General features: G+C 51.8%; 1 protein-coding gene across 3 annotated transcripts; it reads right to left on the bottom strand.

The window, feature by feature from the left end:
- Nucleotides 1–1376: 1376 nt before the first annotated feature.
- RPS19 (ribosomal protein S19) lies at nucleotides 1377–12763 on the bottom strand. Of its 3 annotated transcripts, none has more exons than XM_054463408.2 (6): nucleotides 12175–12763; nucleotides 11620–11690; nucleotides 11254–11354; nucleotides 3543–3726; nucleotides 3004–3058; nucleotides 1377–1442 (listed from the first exon to the last, which is right to left on the bottom strand). In XM_054463408.2, the coding sequence occupies exons 2-6, from the start codon at nucleotides 11688–11690 to the stop codon at nucleotides 1416–1418; spliced, it is 438 nt and encodes a 145-aa protein (XP_054319383.1). In that variant the 5' UTR covers nucleotides 12175–12763; the 3' UTR covers nucleotides 1377–1415. The 3 variants fall into 3 exon arrangements, with proteins under 3 accessions (XP_054319383.1, XP_054319382.1, XP_054319381.1); XM_054463407.2 differs by having other exon boundaries at nucleotides 12019–12210; XM_054463406.2 differs by having other exon boundaries at nucleotides 11970–12204.
- Between the last annotated feature and the right edge of the window lie 2280 nt (nucleotides 12764–15043).

Genomic DNA, 15043 nt, shown 5'->3' with positions numbered 1-15043 from the left:
AGCCTCCCGAGTAGCTGGGATTACAGGTGTGCGCCAAGATGCCCAACTAATTTTGGTATTTTTAGACACGGGATTTCTCCATGTTGGTTAGGCTGTTCTCAAGCTCCCAACCTTGGGTGATCAGCCCGTCTCGGCCTCCCAAAGTGCTGAGATTACAGGTGCGAGCCACTGTGCCTGGCCGATACTTCTTAAAGTCTTATGCCTTACGTTTGGGGACTGCCAACTGAACTGTCCAGCAGCAGAGCTACACAGAGCCAAGGCTCTCCATGGCATCTTGTCCAGTCTCTCAGGAGTTAGCAGGGTTACAAACAAGGAGACGAAGGCTCAGAGGGTAAGGTGCACAGGGTTACATGGGATTAGGTGCAGAGTTGTGATTTAAAACTCAAGTAGTTTGAACTTCAAAACCCAGGCTCGCCCCTTTCCAGGAAATGGGTCAGATCCCAGGAATAACTTGGACAGGGAAATCCTGGGAGATATTAGCCAAACCAGTTTAGTGTTCCCAACTGGGAGGGACATCTGGTCACAGCGGGCCCTAAGGTTCTTTCCTGGCTTGCCCTTCCAGGGGTCGGACAGCTGCCCACTGGGCGCTATTTGGATCTCCCAGCCTGACCAGGTGCCCAATCATGGGTGGAGGCCACATCCCACTTGTCGTGCAGGACTGCAAAGGTTGCGCAGCCCGTGTGTGGCCGCCCTGGGAATTCAACTTCTGCACAGTGATCTGCTTCCACTGGCTTCCTGCCACTGCCACTCAGCGGGTCCAAGACCGCTGAGATGCAGAGTGAAGGCTCAAGGACCATTCAGCCTGTGCAGGCCCAGGAGTTAGTGTGCAGGCAGCACAGGTCAGTTTGCAGTGGAGGCTCCCTGGTGGTCTGTCCTTTTCTACCTTCCAGGGAAGAGCATGAACCCTGGGTCCTCTTGCTTTACTCCAGCAGAAGCCACCTCTGCAGCCCAGGCCCAGCTGAGGTCACAGCTCACACAGCCATCCTTTCGTTTCTCACTTTCTGACAATTGCAAAGACAGGATGTGGGGGAGTGAGCCACAAGGGCCCCTGGGTCCTTCCTCCAAACCCAGATGGGAACTGTTTGACCTGGGAAGGCCCCACTGGCTGCCGCGTACACAGCCACCCAATCACCCTGGGCCCCCTCACCCAAGGGAAGGGAGGAAGCGCCTCTTCCTCATGCCCCTGAAGAACTATCAAGAGACCCAAACCAGACCAGGCGCAGTGGCTCACATCTGTAATCCCAGCACTTTGGGAGGCTGAGGAAGGAGAATCATTCGAACCCAGAAGGCGGAGACTGCAGTGAGCTGAGATGGTGCCACTGCACTCCAGCCTGGGCGACAGAGCGAGAGACTCAAAAAAGAGACCCAGACCAGGATTATGAATGAGGCAATTTATTAACCCAGCATGGTTTGTTCTAATGCTTCTTGTTGGCAGCTGCCACCTGTGGGAAAAGATGGAAGAATAAAAGTTAGTTAAGGAGGTCTCTGCTGGGGCACTTTGTAACAGCTACCTACTACCCACCAGAGGTGGGCACCCCGATTTGTGGTTTCAAATGCATCTACCTCATCTAATTCTCACTGTGGGTATCCCCCCATTTCACAGACGTGGAAACTGGGTCTCAAGGGAGTGGCCGGGCACAGTGGCTCACACCTTTAATCCCAGCACTCTGGAAGGCCGAGGCAGGTGGATCACCTGAGGTCAAGAGTTCGAGACCAGCCTGACCAATATGGTGAAACCCTGTCTCTACTAAAAATATAAAAACTAGCCACGTGTGGTGGTGTGTGCCTGTAGTCCCAGCTACTCGGGAGGCTGAGACAGGAGAATTGCTTGAACCCGGGTGGCAGAGGTTGCAGTGAGCTGAGATTGCACCACTGCACTCCAGCCTGGGCGACAGAGGAAAAAAAAAAAGAGAAGGGAGTGGCGGAGTGGAGTCCAAATTCCGCCCACTGCCATGTGAGAAGGTCAACATCCAACCACCAGCAATGATGTGTGCGCCAAGCTCCACTCTGCCTGGAAGAGCTTTCTCCTTCCAGACCACCCCCAACTCCTAGAGGGCTGACACCTTCCATTCTTTTCTGACACTTGACTAAATGCTCCAAGGCTCCTAGGAGGCCTGAGTCAGTGATACAGAATTGAGCTCATGCCAGGCCCTGGGTGCTCCTGCTGTACCACAGCTCACTGACTCCTCACCACCATGCTTGAGGTGGCTAAGGGTAGATTTTGGCCACAGGGAGGCCAAGACGGGAGACTGTGGCACCAGGGGTGTGGCCACTCTGCCCCAGGGTGTCGGCCAGCCAGGATCTGAATGGAGACCTGGGTTCTGAACCAGCCCCCCTCCCTTATCTCCACCTCTCCCAAGCAGCCCATGTGATGCTCAGTATGCATGAGGACTAAGGGGAAACATCACAGGCTGACCTGGGGAGGCGGAGTCATCTGCGGGTACAGCTATGTGCTCCGTGGATAGATGCCCAGTGGCACCTGGGCTGGAGTTCCCTCCAATTCTTTTTTTTTTTTTTTGAGACGGAGTTTCGCTCTTGTTGCCCAGGCTGGGGTGCAATGGCGTGATCTTGGCTCACCGCAACCTCCACCTCCCGAGTTCAAGCGATTCTTGTGCCTCAGCCTCCCCAGTAGCTGAGATTACAGGAATGTGCCACCACACCCGGCTAATTTTGTATTTTTAGTAGAGACAGGGTTTCTCCATGTTGGTCAGAATGGTCTTGAACTCCTGACCTCAGATAATTAGCCTGCCTCGGCATTCCAAAGTGCTGGGATTATAGGGGTGAGACACCACAGCCAGCCTGCCTCCAAATTTCTAAGCAGCACCAGCAAGAAAAGTCAGACAGGACTGTCCTTTCTCCTGTCTCTGGGCAGCCCTCCTCTGACCCCACCAGTACCCTGGGCTGTGCCCTCCAGAGAAGGAGGTAAGTCTGACAAAGCATGGGCTTTGGAAATGCTTGGGCAGTGACTAAGGGACCCAGCCCCACCCCAAATGCAGGCCTCACCTGTCCGGCGATTCTGTCCAGATCTCTCTGTCCCTGAGGTGTCAGTTTGCGGCCGCTGTGGGGAGGGAAGGGTCATGTAGGCCCCAGTGAGCACAGGTCCTGTTCTCAGCCCCTTCCCTCCTGGCTGTGAGCCAGGCTTCTCAAGAAGCCACCTGCCGCCAGCCAAGTCCCAGTGAGGGCCCTGGTCAGGTGCATTCTAACAAGCTGGGGGCAGTAGTGGGAGCCCCCCTGGGAGCTGACGGGGTGTCGTTTGTGCAAGCATTTAGATCAAAAGCCCCGAAAAATCAATTGGGAAAAGTTAACGAGCAGGCTAATGAAAGCAGACAGTCGCTAAATTACCTTCCTGGAGCCTGGGCTAGTCAGCCAGAGAGGTTGGGGTGAAGCCCCGCGCTGTTCGCTTTTCTGCAGAATCCCCTCCTGCCTGCCTCTGATAGGAGAGGCCTGAGGGGCTGGGCAGACTATGCAGGACGATTCGTTGGGGAAGTGATGACCGGGCCCCAAGGCTGCTCTATCAATGCAGCCCTCCCTACCCTGCTTACCCATCTTGGTCCTTTTCCACCATTTTCAGCCCCTCCAGGGCTTGGAGGACCCGGCGGGCTACACTCTTGGAGCCTCGGCTGAAGTGGCTGGGCATGACGCCGTTTCTCTGACGTCCCCCATAGATCTTGGTCATGGAGCCAACCCCAGCGCCACCCCGGAGGTACAGGTGCCGCGCTGTGGAAGCTGGGGGTAGTGTGAGAGGAAGATTTAAGGGTCTTGATCAAGGTCTCAAGTAAACAATTCCTTGTGCGTAAACAGCTAATTCTCACTGTTTTGTAAGAAGGGAAACTGAAAACACACACTAACACCCAGAAACTGACAGCCCCCTCTCCTCACCCACCCCCCGGCTAGCTCTTCCTCGACAAGCAGCCCTGCACCCTGGGTGGGCACTCCCACCATCTCCAGTGCCAACTTCTTTAGTGGTTACTGTCCCAGCAGCACTGCTGTTGAATTGAACCTGAGGTTATGTAGGGGTGGAGCCTAGCTGTGACCATCTCCATGGGCCCCAGAGAAGCAGCAGTGAAGGGACCTATTGCCACTCTCTGGGCCACCTCAGTCTGGAGAGCTCAGGATAACAAGGGCAGGGCAGACACTCTGTGCAGTGGATGCCCCCTGCTTGGAATGTGTACCAGCCCCTCTGCGGACACAGGGAAGGCTGGCTTGGGCAAGTCCCTGGTCCACCCCAGCCAGCCTCCTTGCCTGCAAAAAAAGCTCCGTAAAATCCAGTCGACACACCAGCCTCCCCAGAAACACTTGCACGCTTCTATTAACTGGAGCACACATCTGCCAGGCCCTGTGCCAAGTGCTTTTCAATCTCTCCACCCTGCTTCACCCGAGGGCCGGGTTACTGTGAGGACTCAACAGGTGTGTAAAGTGCTACTCTCAAGAGTGAAACCGAGGCACCAGAGGGTACTCACTGGCTCCATGTCACACAGCTCTGGAGGCACTGCCCTGTCCTGCCACCGTGATGGCACCGGGGCCCACATGCAGGAACCACCCAGATTTCAGCCATCACACGGTCCTGCCTAGCTCTGGAGCTCAGAGCAGAGTCTGGTTTGTTCCTGGGACCCAGAGATCATCAAGTTGGTCTGAGTCTGCTCAAGTGACTTCTTTCCTCTAGTTCTAAAGATCAAGTGAGGGAATTAGGGGTTCTTCCATAATTGCCAAGTGCCAGGCAGTAGTCTGTGTGGGGTGGACTGCTTCTGCCCAGAAACAGTTCTTGCACACCGCTTGTTCCCAGCCCACTCCTGCCCTGAGATCAGGTCCAGATACAGCCAGCCCTTCATATCCACAGACTCAACCAAGGGTGGATCAAAAATATTCAGGGGAAAAAAATTACAATTCAAAACAGTGTAACAATTATTTACACCGTATTAGTGCTTTTTCTTAAAACACACAAAAAAGGGCCTCATTCTGTCACCCAGGCTGGAGTGCTGTGGTGTGATCATAGCTCACTGCAGCCTCGAACTCCTGGGCTTAAGCAATCCTCTTGCCTCAGCCTCCTAAGCAGCTGGGACTATAAGTATGTGCCATGTCTGGCCTGTATTAATCTATAAGTAATCTACAGATGATTTAAAATATATGGGATCAGGCCGGGTGCAGTGGCTCATGCCTGTAATCCCAGCACTTTGGGAGGCTGAGGCGGGAGAATCACCTGAGGTCAGGAGTTTGAGACCAGCCTGGCCAACATGGTGAAACCCCATCTCTACTGAAATTACAAGAAAATTAGCCGGGTGTGGTGGCACACCCCCTGTAACCCCAGCTACCTGGGAGGCTGAGGCAGGACAGGAGAATCACTTGAACCTGGGAGGCAGAGGTTGCAGTTAGCCAAGATCATGCCACTGCACTCCAGCCTGGGTGACAGAGTGAGACTCTGTCTCAGAAGTAAAACATCTACATAGGATATACGCAAATATTGTACCTTTTTTTTTTTTTTTTTGAGACAGGGCATCATTCTGTCACCCAGGCTGGAGTGCAGTGATAACAGCTCACTGCAGCTTTGACCTCCTGAACAGTTGGGACTACAGGTGCAAGCCACCACGCCCAGATAATTTTTGAAGAGACCCAGTTTTGCCATGTTGCTCTGGCTGAACTCCTGGAGTGAAGTGATCCACCCATCTTGGCCTCCCAAAGTGCTGGGATTGCAGGTGCGTGCCACTGTGCTGGCCCCGATATTTTTTTTTTTGAGAGGGAGTCTCGCTCTGCCGCCTAGGCTGGAGTGCAGTGGCGCAATCTCGGTTCACTGCAAGCTCTGCCTCCCGGGTTCACGCCATTCTCCTGCCTCAGCCTCCAGAGTAGCTGGGACTACAGGCGCCCACCACCATGCCTGGCTAATTTTTTAATATTTTTAGTAGAGACGGGGTTTCACCGTGTTAGCTAGGATGGTCTTGATCTCCTGACCTCGTGATCAACGCGCCTCGGCCTCCCAAAGTGCTGGGATTACAGGGTTAAGCCACCGCACCCGGCCTCTGGCCCCGATATTACACCATTTTATAGTAAGGGTGAGCATCTGTGGACTTGGGTATTGGGGTTCATCCTGGAACCAATGCTCAGCTGATACTGTACAACCATGCTCTGCTAGGGGCCAAGACCACAGCCCTGCTGTTGGCTCACTACCTCTGGCATCTGCTCACTTTAAAATCCCCACCTCACTCCAGGCCCTACCCCCTACGCCACTGCCTGGTAATAAGTGCCCATAACCAGGACCAATAGACAGACTCACTTGGTATAAGCCACCCCCCACAATCTTTCTGCCAGAGAGTGACATCACTGGAAACCTCCACCCTTTCAGACCAGCTCAAATACCCAGCAGCTGCTGCCATCCCTCTGGGCCCTGTAGCTGGCTGTGCCCTGGGGCTCTGGGTGGAGACCTGCTCTCCCATTTGAACTACAGTACCCAGGACTGGGGAACGCAGAATAGCTTTTCTTGTTATCCTGCTTTATTTTTTTTTGAGATGGAGTCTTGCTCTGTTGCCCAGGTTGGAGTGCAGTGGTGCCGTCTGGGCTCACTGCAACCTCCGCCTCCCGGGTTCAAGCAATTCTCCTGTCTCAGCCTCCCGAGTAGCTGGGACTACAGGCACACGCCACCACACCTGGCTAATTTTTTGTATTTTTAGTAGAGATGGGGTTTCACCATGCCGGCCAGGCTGGTCTCGGAACTCCTGACCTCATGATCCGCTCGCCTCGGCCTCCCAAAGTGCTGGGATTATAGGCGTGAGCCACCGCGCCCGGCCTCTGTTATCTTGCTTTTTAAGAGTAAGGCACACACTCCTAAGCACAGAGATGCCCAAAGCGGCTGTGCACCAGAAATGGTACACTCAGCCTCAGTCTTGTTGGGTTGGGACCAGCGCCCACAGCGGTCAGACAGGGGCTTGAATCCCGACACCGTTCCTCCTCAGGAGGGACACAGGACCCACCTATCCTCCAGGTGGTTTGTGCTGTGGTACTAAAGGAGACACTTTACTTAAACCTTGAGCACAGTGACTGGTAGAGAACAAGCTCCCATAAAGCCTATTAGGTTTTTTTTTTTTTTTTTTGAGACAGTCTCGCTCTGTTGCCCAGGCTGGAGTGCAGTGGTGTGATCTCAGGCTCACTGCAACCTCTGCCTCCGGGGTTCAAGCAATTCTTCTGTCTCAGCCTCCTGAGTAGCTGGGACTACAGGCGCCTGCCACCACGCCCGGCTGATTTTTATTTTTAGTAGAGACGGGGTTTCACCACATTGGTCAGGATGGTCTCAAACTCTTGACCTCAGGCGATCCGCCTGCCTTGGCCTCCCAAAGGCCTATTAGGTTCTTTAACGGAGGCTTAAATTTTTCTTAAGGCTGTATAAAAACCTTTTGGCATGGAGAATCTTGGTCAGATATTACAAGCTCCTCCCTTGCCATCCCAGTTCATGCTAATTATTTTTTTCTGACCCACTAGAAGGGAGAGGAAGGGTTATTAACTTCACAAATTGGAAAATGCTAAGAGTTGAAATACCGCGTTCTATTAAAACACTGACCTTTTTCCTCACCCCCTAGAGACCAAGGTTCCAGCCCCAGCTTTTGATGTGGAGCTGCACAAATGCAGGCCACCAAAGCTGGTACTCATGAGGGCCAATTGTGAGCAAGTTGCTGTCACAAATGGGTTCTCCTCCAGTTCCTCCACGCTAGAGGCCTTCTGCTCCTCTGCTGTGTGCATTCTCGGGATGGCAACCCACTCCTCTCAGGAACCCCTGTCCAGGAATCAGCCCCTACCTGGGAACTGTAAAGGAGGCCACCCCTCTCCACTCTACTGTGAGTTGACGGTCAAGGCAGAGCAGCTGTGTTCCTGCTAGACCGAGAGGGAGGGTCCCTCTGGACCTGAGCACGGGGCAGACCAACCAAGCACAGCTTCTTAGGAGTCATCACAGCTCAGCAAAGTCCAGACTGGTGGTCCCATCCTGACCTACTGAGTCAAAGGCCGGGAAGAACTCCCCCAGCACACTCCAGCTGACCCTTCTCTGCCGAACTTGTAAGAAACCACTTTCCTGACCTTGATTCATCCCTTAACTCACTTCTGTGATGCCTCCCAGATCTCATTCTTTCTACTATCACAGCACAAGTGGGTGCCCAACGCCACGCAGCAGCCAGAGATGGAGCAGCCTCCAACCTACAAGTGTTTCCAGACATCCCAATTCAGCAGCTGCTCTCAGACGCACACCAGGACACCAAACTGGACTCCCACATCTCCATCTTCAGCAGGTCCTTTAAAGAATTAAGACAGCAAGAGGCTTGTCCAGCCGGGTGTGGGAGCTCATGCCTGTAATCCCAGCACTTTGGGAGGCTGAGGCAGGTGGATCACGAGGTCAAGAGATTGAGAGCACCCCGGCCAACATGGTGAAACCACATCTCTACTAAAAATACAACAATTAGCTGGGCGTGGTGGCGGGCACCTGTAGTCCCAGGTACTCGGGAGGCTGAGGCAGGAGAATCGCTTGAACCCGGGAGGCAGAGGTTACAGTTAGCCGAGACGGCACCAGTGTACTCCAGCCTGGTGACAGAGCAAGACTCTGTCTTTAAAACAAAAAAAAAGAAAAAAAAAAAAAGAAAAAAAAAAAAAAAGCCTGTCCAGAGCTACACTGCACCACCCCCTTCATAAAGACCCATGGCGGCCATGCCTTGAGCGTCCAGTGAGAGCAAGTCTTTGCGGGTTCTTCCTCTACCTTGCCCTGCCTCCTCCACCACTGCCTTGGGACTGCTTACTCCTACAGCTCTGCTCCATTTCCAGACCACCCTCAAGACCAAGAAGGCCCCATCTTCTGCCATGGGCCTCTTTACCCCCAAACCCCAGGATTAAGACCTGTCTACCTCACATTCATTCCTACAGGTCTCCACAATTTGGCCCTGCTCAGCAGGGGCACAGCTTTAGGACACTTTAGCCTCAAATCTGAGGAGGCAAAATAGGCCAGACTCTTAGAGTAGAAAAAAGGGAATATAGCAGGAAACCTAGTTTTGGACAGAGCCACCCTGCCAAGCCCTCCCAGGGTAACTTGCAGCAAGTCACTTCGCCTGTCTGCACCACAGCTTCCTCTTTGGTAAAACAGGTCACTCCCATGACTAGTATAAGCTGACTGCCAAACTGGGTGGAACATGTTAAATTCTAGAATAGAGGCTGGTAAACTTTGCCTGTAATCCCAGTGTTTTGGGAGGCTGAGGCGGGAGGACTGCTTGAGCTTGGGAGTTCAACATAGTGAGATTGCATCTCTACAAATAAAAAAAATTAGCTAGGCATAGTGACTGATAGGCACCTGTAGTCCCAGCTACTTAGGAGGGTGGGGCAGGAGGATCACTTGAGCCCAGGAGGCAGCAGTGAGCTATAATTGTGCCACTGCACTCCAACCTGGGTGACAGGGCTAGACCCTGTCCCTGAAAATAAAGAGTCAGGTAGGAAATATTTCAGGCTTTGTAGGCTACAGCTTCTGCCACAACTACAACCCTGCCCTTGTGTATGTAGATACACGGGGGTGGTTATATCCCAGCAAAAATATACACAACAGGCCTCTGGTCTACCACACAACCATCCTATGCCGCTAGGGCAGCTGGGCAAGGGAGGTGAAAAAGAGGCCTTTGGGGTACTCCAAGTGATGGAGACTAGTAGGCAGGCAGAAGATGCACATCCTGCTCGAGGTTTCCAGGCAGGGCCACTGTGGGCTGCGAGGGACCACAGCAACTCTACTATGACCAGCAGATGCAACTAGGTTTATTATCCTAGGTCTTAATCCCATCTCTTATTAATCCCTCCCCATGTTAAAAAAAAAAAAAAATGTACAAGACACATACAGTCCTACTTTGGAGATATTTGGTATGTGCAGAATGTGTCTTCACCCCAGCAAATGAGAAAGGCTAATCCTAGATCCAAAGCTGCTCTGACCTACTGACCCTTGAGGCACTGCCAAAGCAAGATGGGGGGACAGGTGGAGGGGATATGTAACTTCCAGGCCTTGTCACTGCTGTGTGCCCAGGGAAGTCAGCTTCTCTTCATCCGCCCCATTTTCTGTCTAAAACAAATGGTGGGTAGGTGGTATGCCAACAACCCTACCCACCTCAGCAAGTTCATCTTTCACTCCTCAGAGGCCGCAGCTGAGTTATGCTGGTCCTCTGTGCTCACTCCATGGCCTGGAAGAGTGGGCCCCAATAGACATTTGAGGCACAAGTGTACCACAAATCTACAAAATGCTTCATATTCTGAAGGGCCAAGCAACCTGTACCAAGGCCAACTCTTTTCAGGGTCATTGAGGAGTTTTGCCGATTTCCAAACCTTGCTTCCCACCTACTTTTTATCTGGAGACAAGTTGTGGTCAGAATGGAGCCCCCACTTCACAGAGACAGAAGGTTTAAGATTGGAGAGGCCAAGGCCCCTTAGTGAAGGTCCGTGCTAAGGCTGTCACCTTGACATAACACGGCACTGCTACTGCCCACCCTGTTACGTCTTCCTGAAAGTGAAGATTTAGTGAGTACTGAAATGTTAAGACATGTGAGAACTAACACTAGTCAAGGACTGTACGTAAATTATTATTGGAAGATCGAAAAGAGATGGGGCTGGCACAAGGTTGTAGGGTGTCCATAAGATCAGAAGTCAAGATTTAAAGCAGGGACTGACCTGGCCAGATCTCCAACCATTTAGTTAGAAACAGCCTGTTAGAGACATGGAGAAGGCTAACTTGATGATCTGAACAATAGTAAAGATAACTGACTTTTTCGTGAATAACTACTATGCAACAGACACGTTCTAAACACTCTACTTTAAATTCATTCAATCTTCGCGATACTTCAGTACTGGTACAATAATTAGTCCCATTTTGGGGATGAAAGAGTGGAGACACAGGCAGGTTAATCAACTTGCCAGAGGACACACAGCCAGATGTAAAAAATGGATCCAAACCCAGGGAGTCTGCCTCCATGTATATAGAAAGGATTAAACCACCTGCAAGCAAAATATGAACATTCATCTGTCTCTGGTTTCCCCTGAAGCTCAAAGACACAGGTCCTCCTCTCACAAAGCTCTTAGAATGTCATAAAAACTTGGAGTACCAAGTTATTGAATGTCACATCACACAAAGCAAGTGGTGACACAACCAAGGGTTTCTCTCCCTCTTGGGGCAGGAAAGAGCTCAGAGAAGGCAGGGAAGTATGGTTTGTGCCAGGGGTCACCCAGCTCCCCACTCTCCAGCCAAAGACCTAAGTTTCTCACCAGCTCGCGTGTAGAACCAGTTCTCATCGTAGGGAGCAAGCTCTTTGTGCTTGGCCAGCTTGACGGTGTCCACCCATTCGGGGACTTTCAGCTTCCCGGACCTAAGACCAAAACAGTGGGAAAAGCACGATTCAGTCATCTCCACAAACTACCCCATATCCCAAATGCCCTCCCCTCAACACAACTACGATGTGCCCAGAATACAAAGAAAGGCTGGAACCGGAACACAAGCCAGGCCTCACGCTGAAAGGAGCCACGGAGGCCCCAAACAAGTCTCCCCCGCCAGAACCGGCAAACACTGGGGCTCAGACGGGCAGGCCAAGGCGACAGCCTTCACCCGTTTTGAACCTCAGTCCCCAAACTCACTTTTTGAGGAAGGCTGCCAGAGCTCTGACGAACTCCTGCTGGTTCACGTCTTTTACAGTAACTCCAGGCATCTGCGGGAGAAAGTCAAGCATGTGAACACAGGCCTGGTGGAGACGACTGCCAGGGGCACGAACCCCACCCCAATCCTTTCGATCCAACGCATCCTAAACCGGGGTACCCTCGTTACTTCCCACGGCCCCTTCAACGCCAGGCTCCGGCTCCTGCGGGTCCGAAGGAGCTCACCGACGCCCACAGCCTCTCTGAATCGCACTAACGCAGCCCGGCCCCCGCGTGTGAGAATCCTGCGCGACTCCACTCCCCAGCCCCGGGACTCCGAACGCCCCACGCACCCCGCCGCTGCCCTCTGGGACCCACGCTCGGTTCCCGAACGGCGCTGACCGGGCATGTCCGGGCCTGCCGCTCGCACGTGGCCGCGGCTCCAGGGGGCGGGACGGGCCCGCGCCGGGCGCCTCGGGGCCCTCAGGCACGCGCTCTGCGGCTTCGGCGTCCGGCCCTGCCGCCTCGCTCCCGGTCCAACTCGGAGCCCCCGCTTACCGTGCGGCCTCCGCGCTGCTAGCCAGGGGAAAGGGAGCGACGGGGTTTCCCGGGCGCACAAGTCGGGCGTCGGGTCTCGCGAGAGTTCCGAAAGCTCGCGAGAGCGAGGGTAGAAGCTGAGGCTCCGCCTCTCTCAGGGCGAAAGTGGCTTCGTCCCCGCCTAGAGGGGAGGGTGTCTAGTGAGGGGTGGAGAGGTAAAGGGGAGGGCAAAGGAGTCGGGCGTGGAGGCCTAGGTTTCCTCCCGCCTTTCCTTCTCCCGGAGTGTAATACAGGCTAGAGAGCTCCTGTTCGGAGCTGGGGGAAGTTGGCTTCGTTTGCGTCGTTCGTGGCTGTAAGGAACAGTGGTAGAGAAGACTATGATGGCGAAAGTACGGGGCAGGCTGGGTGGGCCACAGCTGGCGCCCCCCGGCGGAACAACCCCTTTTCCGGGTGGAAGTGGCTGTTCCCTGGCCGGAAGTGGGCGTAGTAAGGGCGGAACTGTGACAGGGAACCTAGGGGAAGGGCGAGGGAGAAATGTGGCTATCATCTGCTGTCATTCACCGCCAGGAGTCGCGAGAGCGGGAGACGTAATCCCCACCCTTCTCAGGGCGGAAATTGCTTCAGCACGGCCGGGGCGAGCGAAAAAGGAATGAGGCGCTGGAAGAGGGGAGGAGATAAAGGCGGGACAAACCGGCAGAGGCGGGACCTTAGTAGAAGTTAGTTCAGCTCTGTCTTCTAGTGTCGGAGTCTGTTCGCTCAGCCCTTACTTTGCCAATTTAGATTTACCTGCCCCGCTGACCTGTGTAGCTTTAGGCAGTCCATTTGCCCTCTCAGGGCTTGTCTCACCATTAAAAAAAAAAAATCCCCGTTTGCCCATTTAAAGTGGCTGCTCTGGTTCATGGCGCGTCACATGCTCTAAAAAATATTTTTTGAGTGCCTGCTCTGTGCCAGGCACAGGTAAATATTATTTGGACGTTTATCATGTGGCTGTTACTGTAGTGTTACATGCATGATCTCATTTAATCCTTACAAGGCCCAACAACTAAATAACATGTGGTCTAATAAAATTATGTTAACTTGTTGCAAAAAGGAAACACTGAAATGTGTGTAGCTATTTTCTTATGTTGGAAAGACTGAGAATTTAAAACATCAGAGCAAATATTAGAATTTTACCCCACGCTGATACTGTGGCTGCGAAATGTGTTAATTATTAATAAGCCAAGACTCGTATCTGTTAGAAAAATTAAAACCAACCATGCTTCTGGCATAAGATCATATATTTAAATCAAGGTTTTATATTCATGTAGAATGTTGTTGAAACCTATCTCATACTGTTTCTAAAACTTGAGAAAATATTTTCATTATCTCAATTTTTTTCTAGAACCAACACATACATATTTCCATATGTATTCAAAGTGGGTAATATATGCATGTCTAACTGGAAATCTCCATGTACTTGGGTAATTTATATTCACTTTTTATAATTTAATTAATTAATTATTATTTAATTTTTTTTGAGTTGGAGTCTTGCTCTGTTGCCCAGGCCGGAGTGCAATGATGCGATCTTGGTTCACTGCAACCTCTGCCTCCCGGGTTCAAGCGATTCTCCGGCCTCAGGCTCCTAAGTGGCTGGGATTACAGGCGCCTGCCACCACACCTGGCTAATTTTTGTATTTTTATAGAGACAGGTTTTCACCATGTTGGCCAGGCTGGTCTCGAACTCCTGACCTCAGGTGATCCACCTGCGTCGGCCTCCCAAAATGCTGGGATCACAGGTGTGAGCCACCGTGCCTGGCCCCCACTTTTAATAATTTCTAATACCAGTGCTGAATCATTTACACGTAATTCATTTGAGTCATTTCATTAAATTAAATTTTTTTTTTTTTTAAAGCTCTCCAGAGGAACTCTGGAGTGCCTGACCAAAGGAAGAGACAGGGTGAATATAGGATTTTGGGAAGAGTGAAGCTTAGGTAAAATTTATATAAAGCAGAGTTTTGATGGACATAAGGCAAAGCAGGCATGTATTTATGCAATGGAGCTAACATCATGCCTGGGCTAGGAGCAGACCCAGGATTCTGTTTCCTTGGACATTAGAAAGTTTAGATAAATGTACAATGTTATCTCTAAAAACCGCTTCTCTGAAGCTCTCACCTGAGTTGGAGATCTTGACTGCTTCTCTGTGTCAAAGTGACTTAGACTTTCCAGGTAAGAATGAGATGTCCGATTTTCACTACTGTTATGATTTTAAAGATTTTAAAAAATTCTGGCAGTCTGTGATTTTAGAGAACACAGTTTCTCAGCACTGTGTCCCTGGTGTTAATTTTTGTACGTTAGTTTTTACAGGTTCATAATTGACAACTCTGTGAGGTGGTTATAGACTAGTCAACTGAGCCTTAGAGTCAAGTCATTTGTCCAGGGTCACATAAGGTTAAAGCCCGAGCTCGGATTTGAAGCCACAACTGAAGATACTCAAGCTTTTGCAATAAACTTTTTTTTTTTTTTTGAGACGGAGTCTCGCTCCGTCGCCCAGGCTGGAGTGCAGTGGCATGATCTGGGCTCATGCAAGCTCCGCCTCCCAGGTTCACGCCATTCTCCTACCTCAGCCTGTCGAGTAGCTGGGACTACAGGTGCCCGTCACCACGCCTGGGTAATTTTTTGTATTTTTAGTAGAGACGGGGTTTCACTGTGTTAGCCAGGATGGTCTTGATCTCCCGACCTCGTGATCCACCCGCCTTGGCCTCCCAAAGTGCTGGGATTACAGGCTCATGCCTGTAAATTTAGTGGAAAGTACAGAATTCCCATAGTCCCCATGCCAACACACAGGGATGGCCTCTCCACACCAGAGTGGTACCTTTGCTACAATCAAGGAACACAATATTATCACCCAAAG

Source organism: Pongo pygmaeus, chromosome 20 (genome assembly GCF_028885625.2).
Source record: "Pongo pygmaeus isolate AG05252 chromosome 20, NHGRI_mPonPyg2-v2.0_pri, whole genome shotgun sequence".
NCBI classification, from domain to species: domain Eukaryota; kingdom Metazoa; phylum Chordata; class Mammalia; order Primates; family Hominidae; genus Pongo; species Pongo pygmaeus.
Note: the sequence above shows the minus strand (reverse complement) of the source record. Positions and strands in the feature narration are given on the sequence as shown.